At 59.8% G+C, this 21,741-nt stretch overlaps 1 protein-coding gene across 1 annotated transcript; it reads right to left on the reverse strand.

The window, feature by feature from the left end:
- Positions 1 to 546: 546 nt before the first annotated feature.
- TTC34 (tetratricopeptide repeat domain 34) lies at positions 547 to 19,463 on the reverse strand. The gene is made up of 8 exons (XM_032494987.1): positions 18,683 to 19,463; positions 14,441 to 15,281; positions 12,834 to 13,059; positions 11,451 to 11,655; positions 11,037 to 11,203; positions 8,740 to 9,010; positions 7,741 to 7,955; positions 547 to 4,898 (listed from the first exon to the last, which is right to left on the reverse strand). Exons 1-8 carry the CDS (start codon positions 19,461 to 19,463, stop codon positions 4,371 to 4,373), a joined length of 3,234 nt encoding a protein of 1,077 aa, XP_032350878.1. The 3' UTR covers positions 547 to 4,370.
- Positions 19,464 to 21,741: the final 2,278 nt, after the last annotated feature.

Here is a 21,741-nt window from a genome sequence, read left to right on the forward strand (position 1 = left end):
GCCCCAAGAGCTAGAACATCAGTCGCCTTCCCTTTAAGATTTGTCATGGAATCAGACGAGAGGACGGATGTGCGGTGCCTGGCACAATGGTGTGGCTGGGGAGTACCTGGGAGGGGGCGAGGGGCACAGGCAGAGGAGCTGACGGGGGTGGGTGACGGCTGACAGCCCCGGTGGCGAGGCTGGGCATCTGTCTTGGAACTCAGGGCTGCTACTTCAGCGACCTCTAGAGTTATTTCACCCCATGACATAATTAACTCCCTGAAACTAGGAATGGGGCATCTGGTCAGGCTCAGATGAAGCTGAGAACCTTGAACCCTCGGGGTCTCTGAGCCCCTCCAGTGTCCGAGGAGATGAGCCCTTTATCATTATAAACCCTGTGAGACCCTCACGTGGATCAGGTGCCTAGAAAGAGGAGCCTCATTCTATTCAGCCTTCACAGGCATGCCCAGCCCCCACAGACCCCGGACCCATCAGCAGGGTCCAATCTCAGGATGCTCGGGTTGTGGGCTGGGGAGCACAAAGCCTGACCCAGGAGGAAACAGCATGTACACCCAAACAATTTCAATATGTAATTATTGACACTGAGAAGCCTGGGACGTCTGTGTGGGGTTGAAGACTAGGGGTGTCAGACCACGGCAGGGGGAACACGGTGCTGGGCTGGGTTGGCTCTGTCGATACGGGTGCACCTGCCAGAGATCCTGAATGTGCGTGTTAACTCACATCAGCTTGGGGAGTGACTCCAACAGTTCACCTGGCTGAGTGAGTTCTGCACCAGACCGTGGTCTGCGGTTAATGAGGCTGAGATGTCAGAACCTCCCGATGTCATGTACAGGAAGAGACCCAAAGGCACGGGGAGATAGAGTGTCAGGGTGGATTTATCGCGTGTGGCCGAGCCCTCTGCCACAGCCCCCAGGAGGGGTCCCAGGACTGACTTCTTCCTTAGCTCTGCTCCCGTGGTGATTTTGAACCGTCCTTGCATTCCTGTATACGTTGCTCATACCGCCTCTTTTCAATGTGCTGTTGGACTCAGTTTTGTTGGTGTTTCCTTCGGGCTCTCTGAACCGGGAATTTGTAAATGAAGTTGGTTGGCGGCTTTCACTTGGGCGAGATTATGCTTTCTTCCAAAAAGAACTTGGAAGCTTCTCTGCTTTTTCTTGGCTGTGAAGGAGTTTGAAGGAATTAGGATCCGACTGTTCTTTAAAGGCTGGCAGGTCTCCCCTGACACCATCTGGAACTGGAGTTGCTTTGGGGGAAAAGCTCCTTAACAGCTTTCTCTTTCCCTCCGTGGTAATTGTCCTGTGTAATTTTTGTATCTATTCTGGACTCAGTTTAGTTAAATAATATTTTCCTAGGAACCAATACATTTCATCCAGACTCCACATTTACTTGCAGAGTTGAGAAAATTAATGTCTATGGTTCTTTAAATTTCCCCCATGTGATTTGGTTCTTGTCATCTTTAAAAATTTTGGTTCCTTTGTGCTCTTCTGTCTTTCTAGATTAAGTTAGCTATTGGCTCATCTATTCAATTTTTGAAGCATTATATTATGGATTTATTTTTCTGTCTTTCTATTCCTAACTTATTCATTTCTGCTTTTATTGTTACTAATTCCTGCCTTCTGATTTCTTCTATTGTCTTTTTCTAATTTCTCAAATTGAATGTGTACTTCATTTTCACTGGCTAGTAATGTACTCCAGGCTTGAACTTCCCTCTGGACACGGCCGTGACTGTTTCCCAGAGGTGATTGCCTGGACTGTTTTTGTTACTACGATGTTTCCAATATTCTGCAATTGCAGATTTGATATCCTCTAGGACCCAAGAGCTGTTTTACCTGCAAGGAATTTTTAAAATTTAATTCATATCTTTATTGTCTTGAGAGTAGGTAACGCTGTCTATACCATATACGAACATCACGAACCTTTTCTTGGTCAACTGAAACGTGATTTTGTGAGAATAAGGTGCAGCCTCCATTCTCGGTAAGAGTCTGATTTGCACTGTTAGCCATGCCATCGTTCTGCTGCCGGGGCTGTCAGAGCCTGCTAGTTCTTGTCCACATGCGTGCCACGGCGGGAGGCCGGGATAACAGACACCCCCACACGTACCCGCAGATGTGGGACCGTCGCCCGGCCCAGGTGGAGGTGGGAGGACTTGGGCAGGACAACTTTGCCCGTGGAGCTGGCAGGATGAGCCCGTCTCTGCAGGTCCCCCAGCCTGCCTTCTGTTGAAGCTGCCTCGAGAGCTGGGAGCTTGGGTGTGGTTCCTAGACTTCACAGCTAAGTTGACTATGAACCTGGGCAAATCTTTGGATCTTTCCAACCTTAGCTTTCAAAACGGGACGAGGCTTTCTTCTGTCCCCAGGGAGGAAAGGAGAGCAGTAACAGACGTGAAGACCGGGGAAAGGCGCGCAGGGCCACTTCAGCGCTTGGCCGTGAGCTTGCTGGCCAGCAGTCAGCTCCATCCTCCCGGCTCCTGCCCCAGGAGGCGGGGGGGTGGGGTGGGGAGAGGCCCGTCGTGAGCAGTCCTGGTGCCAGGCAGCGGCAGGGCAGACGTGAGAGGTGAGGCCAGGCAGCCAGGCTGCAAGGAGACGGCTGCCCTCTGTCCAGGCATTCAGGCCTGGCTTCTCAGCCTCCAACTCAGCAGTGAGGAGCCGGGAGTGGGGCAGGTCGGGGCTGCTCAGGGAGCGTTGGGGGCGGGGTCTGCAAAGAGCACGAGGTCCTGGAAAGCGGTGGCAGCAGTCGGGCACCCACACGCTCAGTGTGATGGGCTCCAGCCTTGAGTGGACGCAAGAGGCAGGACGTCTTGGATAGAGGACAGCAGGGGGAATGCGTGGGGTGGGGTTGGGGGGAGGGCACCCACAGGGACATCTCCCCCCTGCCTCCGACCTTCCCGGCAGCTCTGAGGCTGGCCCTTTTCGGCTGACCTTGGGCCCTGGACCAGCTCTCACCTCATGGCCTCAGAAAAGCCAACTGACCCACTCAGACCATTGTGTGTGTGTCCCTGAACTAAGGTCCACACTGGCTCCTGGAGCTCACTGAGCCAATGAACATGCAGCTGGACACGGCGATGGACAGGTGGATGGGGTGATCCAGCGAGGATCACGCATGGGGAAATGCTAGAGACATGGGAACGGCTCAAAGATCCTGAGAGAGGCTGGCCAAGCAGAGGAATCCAGTGGCAGTGCCCCCGTGGAGCCCTCTCCCCACTCTCCTGGCTCCCTTCCCTGGTCCCTCACCATGGAAGACACTGGCTCCTGGCCCAGCTGTGGGCAGCCCCAGACCAGCAGACCCCAGTTGGTGCCCCTGGGATGAAGGCTCCCACTTAGTGGTGGGTGATGGGGAGGGGCCCGAGGGGGAGGGGGCTGCCCACCCCATGTGGCCACTTCACCTGCAGCCCGGGGTCTGGCACCTCTGTGAAGGGGGGTGAGGACTGGGGTCACTCCCTGCCTGGGCCCCTGGACGGGTCAATTGGGAGGTGGGGAGCGGAGCCGAGGGCAGCAGGTAGAGGGTCTGTGCATGGGCAGAGGAAGAGGGGACAGCCAGGGAGGGGAGCAAGTTGAGTGCTGAGATGGGAGGGTGTGGCGTGGCCAGTCCCCTCTGCTTCGCCCGACGGCTTGTCCAGCAGCTGCGTTCATGAACGAGACAGAACTGTGTTACTCGGACGTGGCTTCCTTGGAATGCATGGTGGACAAGGGCTGGGCTTCTCCGCTCCCTCCGGGGAGAAGGTTTTCCAAGCCAACTGTGGTGGGGGTGGGCAGGTTTAATCCACGCAGCAAACACCTTTACATCAGACCGCACTGCCAGGACATCTGCCAAGAAGCCCGGCTGCTCTGCTCATTAGGGGCCCCTCGGGGGTCTCTCTGCTTGGCTGGGGAGGGCGGGGCCACACCACCGCCCCCAAGGCCCCGGGCTCCCTGGAGAGCAGCACTCATGAAGGCCTGGGTCTCAGGCCGGCTCGGGAGTTTTGCCCTCGAGGGGACAGACCCTGCAGGAGCCCGGCCTGAAGGTCAGGCCAGAGTCAAGGGTGCTTCACACCTGGGGACGCGCTGACACCGTCTCCCCAGGGCCACGGGGGGCTGGCCTGGGCCCCAGCCAACCTGCAGGCCTCAAGCTAGGGGCAAGGACCTGGGAGCTTTGGGGGCCAGGTTGCTGTGAGACAAGGGCTCTGAGCCTCCCAGGACAGTCACTCCAGGCAAGCAGGATGTCTCCCTTCCGCTCCCCAGGGCTGGTTGGCCAATGCTGACCCATCCCAGGACTGGGAAGGGTGTGAGGGCAGGTGAGCACCTCCCTGATTTGGGGGGCGGTGCACCGCAGGGTCTGGACAAGGAATGGTAATGATGGGGGGGGCCCCATGGCCGGGCCCGGAGAGTGTTGGGTCAATGGAGCCGGCAGCCCGAGGACGCCTCCCTCCGGATTCTCGCCTTCAGCCTCCTCAGGCCGCCATGCTCGGGGTCCACCAGGAGGCCGCCCTCAGCTGCCGTCCAGGCCTCAGTGTAGCGCTGCTCCTCCAGGCAGCGCTGCCCACGGCACAGGAGCACGCGGGCGGTCTGGGCCCGGCCCGGCCGCGCCCACAGGCTGCTCTGGGCTAGTGTGGGTGCCAGCCTGAGGGCCTGGGCGAAGGCCCCCGCAGCCCTGGCCTCGTCTCCCACGCTCAGCAACAGGCGTCCCTGGGAGCATAGGTCCTCTGCCTGCATCTGAAGGTCGCCGTCCCCTGAACCCTCTTGGAGCACATGGTCCAGGTCCTTGAGAGCCCGGCCAAACTCCTGCAGCTCGGCCAGGCAGGTGGCCCGCAGGCGCAGGTGGCAGGCACCGCCACCACCCGCCAGGATGGCCAGTGAGCAGTAGCCGAGCGCTTGGCCGGGCTGCCCTGAGCTCAGGAGGGTGTCAGCTTCCTGGGCTGCGGCCTGCAGGGGGGACGGAGGGAGGGAGTTGAGGTCAGCCCAGAACACTGCACGCCCCTCACTGGTCCTGCACAGCCGGTCGCTGTTAGCTCCCCGTGCAGAAGCTGCCCGCTACCTCTGGAGGGGGCTGGAGGCACGGGGCAGAGGTCCCCACCCCCACAGTCCCACCACCCTGGAAGCTCTCTGGCAGGCAGACCCTGCTCAGAAGGCATCCTCCTCACCTGTCCTACTGCCCCACCTGTGGGCTCAGCTTCTCCCACCTGAGTGGCTGCCTCCCTCCCTCTGCCCCTCCTAGCAAAGTCACCTCCCCAAAGGGCCCCTCTGATGGGTCTGCCACTCAGCCTCCCACCCTGTTCACCCTGCCAAGGTGGCCCTGGCCCTGAGGACAGCAGGAAACACCACCTTTGCCCAGCCTGGTCTTTGAGCCTTCTCTTAGGCCCCAGGTCAGAATGGCAGGGGCTGCTTTGTGCTAGTACGGTTCTCACTTTGCTAACCAATTAGCCGCGCCTGCAGGCCCTGTGGAGCCAGAGTCAAAGCCAGGCTGATCCCCCTGCTCTGCCAGCATGACCCCCGAGGCTTGGCTTCAGTGTCTGCCCCCCCGCCCCGCCCCAGGACTAGCAGAGCGGTGCTTCCAGGAGGGCCGCAGTGGATTCACCCTCAGCCTCTGTGGATCCTGCAGGGCAGGGCCAGAGGTCAGAGGGCGCTGTCCACCCCAGCACTTCTCTCTCTGCGGGCTGCTAGACTGAGGCCCTGGCCATGCCTGTGTGGGTGACCCAGCCCTGAAGGCCAAGGCCTCCCCACTGCCCCCCAGGCTCATTTTGCTTTTCTGAGTGTAGCTGAGGCCCATTCTCTAAACCTGCCAAAGTGCCTTACCTTCTCTCCCCAACCGCCGCTGATAAACCCACTTGCCTCGTTGGGCTCCTCCTGCTCTCAAGAACCCACAGCGACTCCCCGTGGCCTGAATGGGCACATTCCAGATCCGGCCTTTCCCCTGGTCCCCTCCCTTTTCCATGCGGCCAGGTTGTACCAACACCCCCGCCAGGTCCCCAGGACTCGGCAGGGGGAGCGCGTGGTCCTGTCTTCCCACCAGTCCGACTGCGCACCGAGGCGGGCCGATCTGCTGCTTTATGCAGTCCGCTAACCCGGTGTCCGTGCGCAGCATCTTCCCCACCAGCAGTGTGCCGCCCCTTTTCAGGGCCGCGCAGGCGCAGTCCTGCCGGAAAAGGGGCACGACCATTTCCGCTCCACTTCCGGGCTGGCCCGCGTCGCCCGGCAACGGCCCAGTGTCGCGCGAGTTCTCGCGGCAGCGAAACCCGTCTCCAGGTGGCTCCGCGCGGCTCTCTCCTCCCGCCCAGAGACCCCAACCCAACGCCTGCCATGAACTCAGAGGCAGACCCCTGCCCAGCCCCGTCTCGTGAACTCAGAGACCCCATCCTGGCTCCCCTCGTCCAGCTCAGAGTCCCCCCCCGCCAACTCCGGGCTCTGAGACCCCAGCCAGGCCCCCTCCTCCGAGATCCCCGGCCCGAGGCCGCTCCTCCGGGTCCAGGTGCTGATGCACTGCGCCTCGGCCCCTCGGCCCTGCGAGGCAGCAGTTCTCCTGCATCACCCCTGGCTCGCTTTCCTCTTTTTGTCCCTAATGCCCGTTTAGCCAACTCCTCTACTGACCCGCTGGTTGAAACCCCTAGTGTGGTCTCTGTTTTCTCGACGCACCCGAGTGCTAGAGCCCCCTAAAACGGAAGCCTCGGGACGTGAAATACTTGCCGAGGCCGCTCAGGGGTTTCAATCTGAGTCACTCTAACTTCAAAGCCTGCTGATTCTCTTAGCCCCCCCAACCTGGTGGTCCCTTCACCGCCTACCACGCCCCACCCCCTCAAAAGAAAAAACCAGCCACTCCAGGGAAATCCACTCTGCAGTTTCCACTCCTCCAGCCCTGCCTCTCCCACCTGCCTGGCTGGCTCCTGCGTCCAGCAAGCGAAGAGCTGAGGTGGTCAGACCAGGATGGAGGACACCCTTCCCTCTGCCCCCGCCCCACCTGCTCCTCCATCGGACTGGCTTTGCTGGAGTTTGGCCCAGAAACCTCTCCCAGACCCCCAGGCCCTCCTGCTGTCCACACCAGCTGTCTTTTGACCGCCTGTTTCTCGAACACTCAGTGCTCTTTCCTGCCTCCAGGCCTCTGCCCTGGCCTGTCTGTCGCCATCACGTCCTCACCTCTAGGGCCACCTCACAACCCCACTGCCTTGTCTTAGGGTATCCCTGACACTGACACTCTCTGAAGTGAATGGCGTCCCCCCCAAGATTCAAGGGCCACAGTGCAGGCAGTGGCTCCACCCAGCACCTGGTAGAGGTGCTCTTACATTCTTGTTAAATAAACAGTGGAGCAAAAAACCAGCCAGTCAAAGAGGCAGCAACTCCAGTGTGATGTCCCTTCACGGCCCCTCTTAGCTCACCAGCTGCAGGAGCCCACCCTGACCACCCGCGCACTCACAGGGAGGGACGTGCCTCTCCTGGCCTGACCTGGGGGCCAGCGTGGGCTTCTGGAGAAGGCCAGGTGTTCCTGGCTGGCTCAATTTGGCCCTGAGGAGGGGGTACCCTCCCTCTCTCTCCCTGACCCTGAGTCAGCTGTGCCTTATACGCCTCGTCCAAAGAAGCCAAGAGGTCGCTGGGGTTATCAGGACTTGCAATGGCCAGACCTGCTGCCTCCTGCACTCACCTCCACCCACCCCACACTTAACCTAACTGAGGCACATAGGGGGTGCAGAGCTGCCCTGAGCCCTGGCCCGGGGGTCTCCCACCAGAGGGGCTGGAGAGGGGCTGGGGTGGGGGCCCTCTGGGGGGCTGTGCACACCTGGGTGAGGCTCTGCCGCTCTGAGGCATCCAGGAGATGCAGCAGGAAGCGGAGGTCCTGGGCGTCTGTCTCTGCCAGGCACTGCAGGTCCCGTGCGGCAGCCAGCACATCCCCCTTCTTGAGCCGAAATAGGCCACGCCGGGCCTGGGCTGCCTCTGATGGAGAGTCATGCTGGAGGGCTTCTTGCAGGCGGGCGCTGGCCTCCTCAAAGTTGCCTGTCAGGGATTGGGGCAGGACAGTCAGGATGGGGCTAGGGCAGGGCGTCAGGAAATGTGGGACTCACCAGCCCCCGGGAAGCCCAGTACGGCCTTTCTTGCTCAGCGCTGTCTCTGGCAGCAGCTGGCTAATGGAGGGGCTCAGCCCCAGAAGGAAGGAGCCGGGAGCAGAGGGACAAGGTGACACTGTGTCAGACACGAGGACTCGCCTGATGGCCCGGCGTCCCACCTGGGTGTGGTCCCTAAACTCCGCAGCCCCAGGCAGAGTAGCAGGGCTCTGAGCCCCCCTGGCTGCGGCCCCTGCAGGGACGTGCTTCTCTCCCGAGCAGGGCTGCATGGGACCAGAGCAGACCCGGGGGCCCCTGAAGGCCTTGGTGGGGGCGCCTCCCAGGCTCGGAAGTGATGCTGACAGGCCTGGGAAATGCAGGCTGCAGAGAGCGCTCCCCTTTCAAACGAGCGCTGAATTGTTTTCCTGAGGTTGCAGGAAAGACCGATGTTTTGGCACATGTGGTCCTAAGACACCTCGCCTAGAACAGGGCACTCGATAAACATGTGCTGAATAAAGTCGCGAGATAATGAGGCAGCTGGGCCTTTTATGAAGCCCCGCATCACTCCCTTGTCTCACCCCCCGGCGGGCAAGGCCACACGGGGACCGGGTGGCGGGTCCTGGGATTAGGGGTGGGAGGGACTTAGAAGCCATTGAGATCAGGGCTGCCTGCTCCCGTTTTATGGAAACGAACCAGGCGAAAAGGAGCGGGGACAGACGCCCAGGTTCCCCACGCACCCACTGCGGCCAGCACGTCCGCCAGGAGGGTGTGCCAGCTGGGCTGCCCCGCATCGATTTTGATCAGCGCTTCCCCTGCGGCCAGGAGGCCCCGGGCGTCCTCGTGGTTGAGGGGCGGTCCGGTGTCCAGCAGCTGGCTCAGGCCGGCCCGGCATCGGGAGGAGAGGCCTTGCGTGATGAGAGCCTGGGCCTCTGGCTTCAGAGAGCGGATCTCAGGGACCGTGGTTCTCGGGTCAAGCTTCAGAGCCGAGAGGATGTCGTCCACCGCCTCCTGCAGGGGAAGAAGGGCTGGGGTGGGACGGCAGTTGTCCCAGCCCCATCCCCTCCATCACCCTTCCCTGCAAACTGCAGCCCCTGCAGCGGCCTGGGACCCCAGCCTCTGCCTCCTCAGCTCTGCAAGCCCGCTGCCCGCTGCCTGTGCAGTGGCAGGAAAGGCTCCCCAGGCAGGAGGCCAGGTTAATGCGGGGCCCCCCTGGACTCCCTGCTTGTGGTCTCCCTTCACCCCACAGCCTGTCGTCCGTGCCTGAAGACAGGCGTCGTGTGTTTTACCCAGTATTTGTTCTCAGCAGCCCGGCACCAGCTCCCCTTCCTGGTCAGAGCTGGGAGCTTGCCCAGATGCCCTTAGAGCCCAGGGAAGGGCTGCTCCTGGGGCAGGCGTGGCAGGGATGCGGGTCTTGGCGAGACGGAGCCCTGAGATGGACGGATGGGAGGACGGTCCTCTCTGATCCCTCCTGCACAGTGGCCTGGGCCCTCCCTCCCCTGGTGCTGGCCCGTGGTGAGCCCGTTGGCTGGTTACCTTTGCCGGGACGGAGCCCAGTTCTCTGTTGGCTCATAGGAAGTCCCTTATTAGGGGCCAGGCACCAGGCTGAGTATCTGACGGGTTTTTTTCCTTTATTTTATTTTGCTTTTTTTTTTTTTGTGGTGAGGGGATGTAATTACGTTTATTTACTTATTTATATGGAGGTACTGGGGATTGAACCCAGGACCTTGTGCGTGCTAAGCATGCGCTCCGCCATTGAGCTCTACCCTGCCCTCCTGTGACAGTCTTGAATAGGCACCTCCACCCCCCCATTAAGGAATGACAGCCTTGAGCAAGCAATGCACCCCTTAAGGCTGAGCATGTGATGGCCTTGAGCAAGCACCCTCCCCCCAGTTTGATGTGGAAAAGGCTCAGAGACGCTATGGGACTCGCTCAGAAAGTCAGAGGAGGGGATCAGGGTTCTGGATTCTGAACCGGCAGGCTGGCTCAGGGCTCCCCTCCTGGTGAAGGGGTGGAGGGCACGTGGGCACCAGGCTCGGCCCATCCGCGGGAGCAAGAAGTTCTGGGTGTGACGGGGGTGGGGTAGCCCTCGCTCCCGTGTCCGGACCCGCGGACATGCAGGCTGACTTTCTCTGCCACGTGCTCTGCTGCCCTGGATGGAGTGAGAGACGTTCCTGAAGCACCTCTGGGAGGAGCTGCTGGCCTGTTGAGAGCCCCTGGGGTGGGCTTCCAGGGGCCCGCCTCCTGCAGCAGGGGCCCTCCTGGCTGAACCCCTTCTCTGTTTCATGGGCTTGTCCCTGAGAACCGTAAGTGCTTGCCCAGCACAGGAAGGGGTGTGCGGAGAGCTGTACTTCCAACCACAAGAGTGCGCCCAGGTGGGAACAGGAATGCAGAGCCCTTGGGGGAAGCGACGCCCTGATGGGCAGAAGCAGCATCTTGAGACGCTCTCATCCCAGTGGACCATTTTTCCTCGTCTCGTAGGACTCCAACCCTTAAGAAAATTAAGAAACCTGGCAGGCAGGTTACTTCGACCTAGCGAAGCATCAGGGCTGACAACTGATTTCAATTACTTGCCAATGATGTTGCTCTTGGCTGCCAAGTGCCCTTGTCCGGGGCTGTTTGGCTGTGGCTGCCTCTGGGCAGGACCCTTCTGTTGAAAACGCCCGCCCTGGGCCTGGCCATGGACCACCGCGCGCCCCAGCCTGAATCCACAGGCCGTGGGTGGACAGCTCAGGGTGGTGCCCAGGAGGCAGCCAGGGTCTCATCACCCTAGGTGGTTGCGGGGCCCTGGTAGCCCCGAGGCTGTGCATGTCTGCCACCCTTAATGCAGCTGGGAGGCACGGGGCTCTTCACAGGAGAGGGAAAGTCTCCCCGAAACCGGGGATAGGACGATGAGGCTTCCGTGAGTCCCAGGGCAGGCGGGTTTCGACGGATGCCTCACCCTCGGGCGGCCTGGCTCTGCGCCTGCTTGCTCTTTCCTCGGATCTCCCCCAAAGCGCGCCCCCCGCCGGGTCCCAGGTCGGGGCGGGGCCGGTACCTCCTGCTGGTCCAGGGCCAGGTGCAGGAGCGCCCGCCCGCACAGCGCCTGCGCGTTCCCCGGCTGCGCCCTCAGCACGCAGTTGAAGTCGAACATCGCGGTCTTCTTCTGGCCCAGGAACCCGTAGCAGCGGGCGCGGGCCAGCAGGGACTCACTTGCCTGACTCCCTGGAGGAGGGGTGGGGCGTCAGGACATGACCTGGTCCAGGGTATCTGCCCTCATCCAGCATTTACTGCGCCTGTCCTGGCGCCCAAAGCGGGAGGCAGAGGGTGCCCACAGACCCCTGGGCACCAAGGCGCGCGGGGGAGCAGACCCTCTGGTGCCCGTCCACCCCCCTCCCCATGCTGGAGGCTCCCTGGTCCCCCTGTACCTGGCACGGGATGGGGGCCTCAGGGGTAGGTGGGCCGCTCCTACCTGCAGCAAAGATGGCCAGAGAGAGGTAGGCGATGGCCTCCCTGGTGTGGACCTCACCCTCGGCCCCGCCGGGTCGTGCCCGCAGGATGGCCAGGGCCCGCGCGTGGCAGTGGCCCCGCAGCAGCTGCCAGTCCTCTTGATGGAAGACATCCAGGGTGGGCTGCAGGCAGGCCGTGTCCCCGGACTGGATCACCTTCTTCACCAGCTGCAAGGGCAGGGGGCGTCACCACGGCTCCTCCTGTGCCCGGGCCCAGACCATTCCACCCCCAGCCTCCTTGCAGGGGCGTGGCGCACGGGGGCGTGGTCCAATGGCCGGGGTGCGGCACCCGCGGGCAAGGACTGCGGGTCCCAGTGGGGAGCACAGGAAGAGCTGAAAAGCTGGATCCAGGAAGTGTGGGCCTGCTCTAGGCTGCCTCGCTCTGCTGGTGTCAGGAGTTGGGTGGGGGTCCCAGTGTCCCTGAGTTGTGCCTGCTCCCCCCTGAATTGGCGATGGAGCGCTCACCTTTAGGGCTGACTTACCGTAGGTCTGAGAAGTTTGGGGAAAGAGAGGCTTTCAAATCATAAAGTGACAGAGGGCCCTGGGAGTCCTTCAGAAGGTGCACAGCAAAAGCCCTGGGACCAGTCCCTGCTCTGGGCAGAGTGGGATTCCCGGGGGGACATAGCCCCACAGAGGCCCACTGGATGCTGCCCCTGCCAGCCACCCCTGGGCGGAAGCTGGTCCCAGAGCATCCTTCCCTCCTGGCCTGTATGGCCCAGAGACAAGAACCTGAACCAGGCCAGAGCAGAAGAAGGAAGCTGATGGGTCCTCCAGCCCCCAGCCCAAAGCCCAGCACTTCCCCCTGGAATATAATCTTCTGCCCAGTTTCCAACAGGAAGCCTTCACGGGGAGGTGAAGTTACGCTTTTCCTGGAAGCAGGCGGTGTCTGAGGGAGGCGAGGCCAGCAGGGACTGAGGACCTGGGGGCTCCTCTGCTGCCCCCCTCCCCAGAGCAGGGACACCTCCAAGCCTGGTTTACCTGGAAGAACTGGGACTAAGCTCTGCTTACACTCGACTCTTGGCTCTTTTTTTGTAACACAGGAAAAGCAAGTACAGAGCACCTACTGCATGCTGGAGACCTGCAGGGCCCTGGGGTACCTGCAGCGGCTAATTCCCACGAGAACTTGGAAGACCAGGCACCGATGAGGAGACTGAGGATCAGAGAGGGGAGGTCCCACTGCAGGTGGCTGAGCTGGAGGTGGCAGAGCTGGGGCTGGGACAAGCTTTGCCTGGTCCCAAGTCTGGGCCGTGGGGTGCTGAGCCAGGGCCCGCTGGAGGCCAGGTGCCCTCCACAGAGCTGTGCCTCATTTCCACCTGCCCTGCTGGGGCCCCCCAGGGCCCCCTGACCTGGTTGGCATCGTAGAAGAAGCCCCTCCGGAGCTGCAGCAGGGCCAGGCGCACGAGCACAGGGGCCGCCTGAGGCCTCCGGGAGAGGGCCACCAGCAGGGCCTTGTGGGCGTCGTCCAGGCGGCCCAGGCGGTACAGGGCATCGGCCGCCAGGAGGCGCGAAGCCTCATCCTCCGAGTCCAGCTCCATCAGGAGTGCGGCCAGCTGGTACACGCCACGGGCGTCCCTGCAGAGAGGGCAGCCGGGCAGCGCTGACTCCTTCCCTCACCCCCTCTCACCCGCCCAGGGAGGCGAGGGCACGCGAAGCCCATCCTTGCGCACCCGGTCCGGGCAGCCCCCTTCCTGCTGGCCTGCAGAGGCCAGGCACCTGCTGCACAGACTGTCCGGCCTGCCGTCCCCTGAGCCCATGGCTGCTCCGTCCGACATTCAGCCCTTGGCCCTCACCCTTGTCCCCCCCCAGCCCCGGTGGCAGGCACTGTACAGATGAAGAATCGTGGCTGTGTGCTGACCCCCCAGCCTACCCTGCCTTAGTTTTCTTTTCTGCAAAAATAAGATAACAGCGTTGGCCTTGCGGGGTGCAAGTGTGTTGCAGAGGTAACACACAGGCTGCCCGGGAATGATCCCGTGCACTCTCGGGAATCCGAATGAGCTCCCGCGGGGAAGAGGGGCCAGAGCCTGGAGTCTGACAATCCCCGGAGACCAGCCAGAAGGGGCCCGGGCTCGTGTATGGGAAAGTGCCTCTTCACCAGCCAGTCAAGGCAATGCGAATTACGGGATGGGAGGCAGAGGAAGTGTGTGCATGTATCTGTGTGTGCAGCGGCGAGGGGGCCCCCAGCTCAGAGCTTTTAGCTTTGCTAGAACACCTTCCTGCTACTGCCCAGCAGCCAGAGAAATGCAAATCAAAACAGCTGCAGCTCATCCGCTGGGCTGGCAGGGAATTTTGCAAAAGGAGCCTCAGGGCTGGAGCGTGCGGCCAGACGGCCGGTGGGCAGCTCCTGAAGGCCAGGATCTCCGGGGCCGTGCTCTCTGACCCGGGAACTCCACCCATGACTCCATCTTTAGGGCAGAACATGGTGGAGACGGCACCTTCCCCGGGGCATGTTATAACCAAGAGCAGACCTGCAGGGAATCCCCAAAGGAGCAGAGGCACAGTCACAGGATGGGCTACCGGACTGCCCATGAGACGTACCTAGCAGCAAAGGAAACGCTCGTGATCTGGTGAGTAAAACACGTGGGATAAAACTGCACACAGAGCACAAATCCAGGTTTGGGAGCTGTATTCTCGGTGCACACGGAGAGGCAGCGACAAGAAAGCGCTAACAGTGGGATTACAGCTGAGGTTTGCTGTGTCGTCTCCATGTTTGAGTTTCTCATTTTCTGTGACAACTAAGTCCAAAATGCACCCTGCTGTTTGGGACCCAGGGATGCTAAGATCCCTGGGCCCCGGTGCTAAACCTGCCGCCGGTGCTTCAGGAAAATTACCCAGCAGCTCCCTGCCTCAGTTTACTCATCTGTAGAGTGGTAAGAACCCCCTCCCTCGCCCTGACTACCTGCAGGAGACCAGAATGAAGGAGCAGCCCCGGCTGACACGCAGGGCTAGTTCTCACCCTTCCTGCGCAGCGGGGGTCTCCATCTCCGCGACAGCGGCCTTCCTGCTGCGGCCCGGCCCGCGCGTGGGTCCCGGGTCCAGCCTGCGCTGCAGCATCCTCCGGCCCTCCTCCCGCAGCACGGTCAGCAGCAGCCCCCGCTGGTTCCAGGGCACGTAGGCCTTGGTGATGAGCAGAGCTTCCTCGGGCCGCAGGCGGCAGGCAGTGACATAGTCCAGCGCGCCCAGGAACGTGCTGCCCGCCAGCACCCGCAGCAGCCCGCGGCCGCACAGGGCTCGCATGCAGCCGCCCAGGTGCGGCGGCCCCAGCTCCACCACCGTCTGGAAGTCCTCCTGGGCGCGCCGCGTGTCGCCCGTGTGCAGTGCGCAGAAGCCGCGCAGCGCCAGCAGGGACACGCGGTCCCCCGCAGGGTCCCCGGGGCGCCGGGGCCGCAGCAAGCGCTCGCACAGTGCCCGCGCGCCGGCCACATCCCCGGCCAGCAGAAGGCACTCGGCCAGGCGAGCGCCCAGTGCCGGGCGCGCCTCGGGCGGTGCCACGCGCATCAGGACACGGAGCGCACGGGTCACCGGGGCAAGCAGCTCGTGGCCCGAATCCTCGCGGAGCTCGGGACGCCTCCGCACGGCCTCCTGGAAGTGGGCGAAGCCCAGGTCCGCGGCCTCCTGCGCCTGGGCCCGCACGCGCTCCTGGTCCCCGGCCGAGAGCACCGTCTCGAACTGACTCCGCGCCCCCGAGGGGCTTTGGTGGAAGGCCTCGTGCAGGTCCTGAAGCAGGTCCTGGACCCCACTGTCCAGGAAGAAGGCCGCGGCAGCGCGAGTGACCAGCAGGGCGGCCAAACGCTCACCTGGGGAGAGAACAGAGGCATTGGTCCTGCCGTTTGGGCCGTGTCCTCTGGGGGGCTACTTGTAGGCTCCCAACAGTCCAGTGCTTTGGACCCTCCCAACATCTCATGGCAGTTCCCTTGAGTCTCCCAGTAGCCCAGGAGGGTGAAGGCTGGCAGGAGGCCCCAAGTCCATTAGTGAAAGAGTAGGATCGAAGCAGGGGCAGCCAGGGTGGACAGCTGCCCTGCACGCCTGCCCGGCGCTGTTCTTCATCTGGGTTCAAAGCCAGCCCAGCCAACATGGGCATTAGTCGCGATGCCCCCCTGCCCTTTCAGTGATGGATTTTAGGATCAAGGTCCTTCTCCTGGGACCACCCCGCCCTCCCCTCACCCCCGCACCAGGTCAGAGCTGAGGTTATGACCCCATGATCGTTTTTACTGCAACATCTATGTTCAGCACCTTTGTTTTGTGCCTTCTTTGGCTACACTGGGAGCCAACACTTCCCTCTTTGAAATGAGATGGCCCCATCGGGCCCGGAAAGAGGGATGATGCACCTAATGCTGCTTGAAGAGTGAGGAGCTGGGGCTTGGGGATTTCCTGCATCCCACTGCCTGTTTCCTTCTCTGCTTTATAATAGGTCTTATAATGGTCTGCATTCACAGGGCTTCCAGGATGAAATAGATTGCTGCATATACGTGCCTGGAACAGGGTTAGTTTCTGTTGACTTCTTTCACTCCTGACTGTGGTTCACATTTTATTTTTCTGTTTCTTTGCAAGCATAGTAATTTTAAAAAATTGTACACTAGACATCTGGTAGAGTGTTTGTAGAGACTCTGGGTTCAGTTATGTTCCTCTGAAAAGAGTTGACTCTTTTTTTTTTGGAGGGGGAGGTAATTGGATTCATTTATTTAATTATTTGTTTTCCTGGAGGTAGTAGGGATGGAATCGGGGGCCTCACGCATGCTAAGCAGCCACTCTACCGCTTGAGCTTTGCCCTCCTCCCTCTGAGAGATTGGTTTCAGCAGGCAGTTAAACTGGCTGGGATTAAACTCTAAACTCTGTGTTCTTTAGTGGCCGCAGCTGAAATCTCCATTTAGTTCTTGCAGCTTGCACCTGTCACTTTTTCAGGCTCCCCAGTCTCTCCCTTGGATGTGTAGCTCAGTGGTCAGCCAAGGATGTAAATGGATTTAATACAGAGATTTGAAGTCTCGCTTCCCTTCCCCCTGGAATGTGGCTCCTTCCTTTTCGGGATTTCCTTTCTACCTTTATAGCTGCTTTTTTATTCCCAACTTCTGTCGTGTGACACCTCAAGCCAACAAAATGGCAACTTTCTGTTCTACATGGATGAAATCTGGATCGGCAAGTTTCCTTGGGCAAAGCTGCATGTCTGCGAATCTCACCTTGTACAGTCTTCATCTTTTAAATCTCCAGTTCCTGCCTGTTCAGTTGCCAAATGTTTGCATTTTATATTTTGCCCCAATTTTATAATTATCATCTGTGGGACACACAGTCTAGTCAAGTTACTTCACCATTACTGGAAGCCAGAATCTTTTATTGTTAGATTTAAAAATTTTGACAATCTGGTTGGGGACGATATAAAATGCTACCCCATCGTTGTATTAATGTTCATTTTCCGGGTGACTGGTGAGGCTCATTTATTTCAGCGAACTCTCTCGCCAATCTGGCGGGTAGGAAGTGGTGTCTCATTGTTTTAATATGCACTTGTATCATTACTGTGATGTCGAACATTTTCCACATGATTATTAGCCATCTGTGTTTCTTCTTTTGGGAAATGCATTTGCCAATTTTTGCACTAGATTTTTTTTCTTATTGACAAGTAGGAATTCATCAGATTCTCTAGGCACTCCTCTTTTCCCCGCTGTGTACTTTGCAAATATTTTCTCTCTGTTGTGGATTGCCCTTTCATCTTCCATAGTTACGGGCAAAACAGAAGCTTAAATTTTTCAATTTAATCAAATGCGTCAAACTTTTCTTTATGGCTTTCACTTCTTGTATCTCAAGAAGCCCAGCTGTACACAGCAGCCTTACGATGTTGTCTCATATTTTCTTTTTGAAACTGTAAAACTTAGCTATTAACATAATTCACCTGGAATTTACTTCTTTTTCTTGCGTGGTTTGAAGTAGGGGATAAGCAGCAGCAGCACAACGGTCCTCTTGTTTCCCCCAGAGACTTGCAGCGCTCGCTCTCACACGTTAGGGAAGTCCCAGGTAAAGACAGGCCTACCTCTGGCCTCTCCAATTTTTTTTCACTTTATTTTATTTTGGCAGGGAGGGAAGGCCATTAGGCTTACTTATTTTTGAAGGAGATGCTGGGGACTGAACTCAGGACCTCGTGCACGCTAAGCATGCACTCTGCCACTTGAGCTACGCCCTCCCCCTCAATTTGTTTTATTGGTCTATCTATCCCTTAAGTCAATATCCTTCTATATTGATCAGTATAGCTTTGTATTAACTGGTAGGGGAAATCCTTATGCCACTGCCTCCTCCTCCTTCTCCTCCCCCCCCCACCCCTTCCTTCTCCTTTGTCTTTTCTGTTATTGGTCTCTTGCTCTTCTGTTATCATATCAAACGTTTCTGTCAATGGACATTGGCCATCTCTCTGCGTGTGTGCATATTCTTTATTCTCTTTGAATAAAGTTTTGTATTGTTCTCCATAAAGTCATATGACTCTTTGAGATAAATTATTTTCTTTTGCTACAGTAAGTGGTATATTTTAAAACCATTAGATTTCCATTTGTTGCAGGTGTCTATGAACATAAATGCCTTTTGCGTCTCTTGTTAAATTCTGCTCGTATATCTAACACGTTTTCGTTGTTTCTGTTGGGGTTTCTACATTGTCTGGAAGAACGGTTGCTTTCTCTCTTCCTTTCTGGTCTTGCATTTCCCTCCCCTGTTGTGTTGACTAGGATCTCTAGTGCAATGATGGGTAAGTAGGGGAGTGAGCAGCCACCACGTTCCTGATTCTAAAATATCACTATCAAGTATGGTGTTTTTGGTAGGTTTTTGATAGATTTTTCCTTTTTCAATTAAATAAATTTCCTTCTATTTTTGGTTTTTTAAATTTTGGAGATGTTAAATATTATAAAGTACTTTTCCCTGATTTATTGCAGTGATAATGTGTTCTTCTTTCTTCCATTAATGAATGTAGTAAATTACATTATTACGGAAACATGAAACTGTAAGTCCTGCATTATGTAACTCAGTTGTGGCTAAGTGTGCATCGAAAACTGATGCTTTGACTCAGTCAGATGTTCTATCGGTTGCAATTGCTGTCTTATCCCTGTGGTGTCCCAGCTCCAGCACAACCCCTACCCACCCCATAAGCAGGACTTAACCACGCAGTGAAGCAACGGTGGGAGTAACTTCCACCCTGGTGCTCAGCGGGGTGTGAAGGCACTCCTACCTCGGGGTCTGCTGCCCATCCAGTCAACCTCAAGGGCCCGGCTGCATGCCGCCCGGCAGTCCTCATACCTGCCACCGCGGAGCAGGGCTTCGGGAGACAGGGCATCTCTCCAGATGCCCCCAGGGTCCAGGGCTGCCAGGAGTCCCTGGCAGTCGGTCTCCTGCTGGCTGGTGCTGTCCCCGGCCTCCTGGCTCTGAGAGATGTAGTCCTGGAGGGCTCCGACCAGTGTGGGGAGGTAGGTCTGCTGATGGGTGTGAATGAAGGCCACGGTCCTGTCTGCGCTCGATGCGAAGGCCCGGAGGTAGTCGGCCACACCAGCATCCACCTGCGTCCCGGACAGGACCCAGGCCAGGGCGCGGGTCAGCTGCAGCTCCAGCGCTTGCTGGGACTGAGCGTCCAGCAGGGCACTGCAGCGCCGCGCCACCTCCCCGTGGCGCCCACGTGCCAGCAGGCCGGCCAGGGAGTGCAGGACCGTGGCGGGGTGGTCTGGGCAGAGGGTGGCCAGGAAGGCAGAGGCCAGGGTCCCCGTCAGGGAGACCACTGCCATGCCGTCCCAGTGTATGGCTGGGATCTGGCTGTCACCTCGGCACCAGGCCTCCAGGGTGGCTACCACCGGCAACCCCCGAGCCTCGGCCAGGGCAGCTCGGACGCGCCGCACGGCTGAGGGGGCGTGGCAGCTGAAGGCAGCTAAGTAGAAGGCGGTGGCCAGTGGGGTCTCCCCCAGGGCCAGGTGCTGGTCACCCTCCTGGCAGAGGCAGGCCACAAGTTCCTGGGCCGACATCACGCCTGCACCTGTGATGGGCCCATGTCCAGTCCTCGCAGCACCTGGAGGGGGGAGCCTGGTTAGTGCACAGGTGACCATCAGCCCACCTGCCCTATGGCCCCCTGCAGCCCCCAGGTCAGCGCAGAGCCCCCTGAGTGAAGACAGGGTGGATTCAGCTGTTAAGGGGCATTTGTGGGGTGAGGAGGGGCACCTGCCTCCTTGTTGGGTCGGGGTGGGGAGCCACGCTGGCCCAGCCGGGGGGTCAGTTACTGAGGTCAGTTCCGGGACCAGCCCTGCCACACGCACGCCTCTCCCCCTCCCCAAACCTCTGACCTGAAGACTTCATGGCTCATGGCGCTTTCTCTCCTGGGTCCCAAAGTGCCTTGCAAACAAGCCCCCCACCCAGTCGATGCTGTCTGGCACACACTGAGACGCAGACACTCACATGTGTACACTCACACGTGTGCACACACACGCTCGCACTCCCACGCATGCGCAAACACACATGCACGCATGTGCCCCTACAGCGTGCACACACGCTCACACTCGCCTGTGCTCGGAGGCTGCGCGGGGCGCGAGGGGAGAGGAAAGGCTCGCGCCACGCAGACTTGCTCGCGGCGGGTGGAGGGGCGGTGGACACCGCTGCGCCCGGGGTCCGGACGGCGGCTCCGTTTCCCGGGAGACCGTCAACACCCGGGCGGCCCGGGGGCTCAGCAGCGCCCCCAGCGGCAGGCGCGCCCGGGCCGTCCCGCCCGCAGGCCCGAGCGCGGGGAAGGGCGGGGGTGGGGGACAGGAGAGCCGCCGCAGCAGGACCAGGCTCCGGGCAGCCTGAACCCCGAGTTTGTTGGGGGGGGGCTGGGGGGCGCGGGGCCACTGGGCGCTGGGGACGAGCTGCCCGCAGTGTAGGGCTCACCGCACTCGCATCCTCATCGTCCTCACGGGTGAGAAAGGAGCTCGGGAGAGCTCTGCCTGGGCTGCTTCCTTTGTGCCCAGCCGCACCCCTCTTCCTGCGGGCCGCGGCCTTCCAGGAATCCTGCCCCCCGTGTCATTCTGCCCGCCTGGGCCCCTGTGGGTCTCCCTACCGGCCCGGGTCTCCCTCCGCGCAGGCTGCTCCCAGCATGGGCAGGCAGACAAGACCTTCCCCCCCACCCCCTCCCTCCCAATGGCCCTCCCGCCCCTCCTGAGCAGAGGGCCTGTCCCCTCTTGAGGTGAGGCCCAGAAGGTGGCTATAGGGGTGGTGACATGAGCCTGACGGTCCAGGGTCACCTTGGCTGTAGTTGAGGAAGGCGAGCAGCATCAGGTGATATTTTAGGAATCACGCCCCCCCTCCCCAGCAAGAAGGGTGGGCAGGGCTGGGGCAGGGGCTGCTGCACTAGGGTCTAAGACGCTGAGCCCGTCCCCCAGGGAGGTAGATGAGTTGCCTGTCCCTGGAGAGTGGTCCTGTTTTGGGCAAGAGCCCCTCCCAACTCAAGATGCCAAGGTTCCCAGGTGTTGGGCAAACCCCAGTCCTCTGTGGGGCTCAGGGAACCAGGCGGGGTGCCTGCTTGGTGTGGGTTTGGGGACATGGGTGCTGTGAGGCAGGGGCAGGGGAAGGGGGTGCTGTGTCTCTGATGTCCTTTCCAGGGTCCTGGCCCCTGGGACGTGGCCCACCAGCCCATTAAGGGGGGCTCCCTGGGCTGAGGTGGAGTCTGGGCTCAAGGTCTGCAAGAGACGGCAGGTGTGGCCAGCAGGGCCCAGCCTCCTTGTCCGGCTCCTGGCCCAATCTTCCGCTCCTTGACATTCACAAAGGCACAGCACTGGAGCGGCGAGCGCCGCGGTGACAGCTTATTGAGAGATTTCCCATGGCTTTGATGACTTTCATTTCATTACCCTAATTAGGCAAGAGCTGTAATGGAGCGGGGCTGTCACGGGGGCTGGGAAGGACCCGGGGCGAGTTCGCCATCACATTAGCCTTGATCGGTCCCCTGAGCCTCTGCCCTGACACACAGCGCCCACGGACGCTTGGGCGCTGGCCAGATGAGCTCAGTGGTCTTGGTGGGCCACAAGCTGCGATCACAGTGCCCACCTGAGAACAGCCCACCTGGACACAGTAACCCCAGGGCACTGGCTTTGTGCCGCGTGGTGGGGGCGGCACGGAGGTTTCAGGACGCAGGGCCACGAGCAGGCATCTTGTATGTAGCTGTGCGTTGCTCGAGGCCCTGGTGTGACAACTGGATTCAGCACGAAGCCGCCTCCTGTCCTTTATGGTGCGGCTCTCCCATTTCTGACTGGGGTCCAGTTGGAGGTGGTCTGCGTC

This window comes from Camelus ferus, chromosome 13, assembly GCF_009834535.1.
Source record: "Camelus ferus isolate YT-003-E chromosome 13, BCGSAC_Cfer_1.0, whole genome shotgun sequence".
NCBI lineage: Eukaryota > Metazoa > Chordata > Mammalia > Artiodactyla > Camelidae > Camelus > Camelus ferus.

Coding starts and splice junctions, on each gene's coding strand:
- TTC34 (XM_032494987.1), bottom strand. CDS start 19,463: ATGTCGGCCCAGGAACTTGTGGCCTGCCTCTGCCAGGAGGGTGACCAG. Junction 13,060..14,440: donor ACCCCCGCTGCGCAGGAAGG/GTGAGAACTAGC, acceptor CCCTCTCTGCAG/GGACGCCCGTGGCGTGTACC. Junction 11,204..11,450: donor TCTGGCCATCTTTGCTGCAG/GTAGGAGCGGCC, acceptor CCCCTCCTCCAG/GGAGTCAGGCAAGTGAGTCC.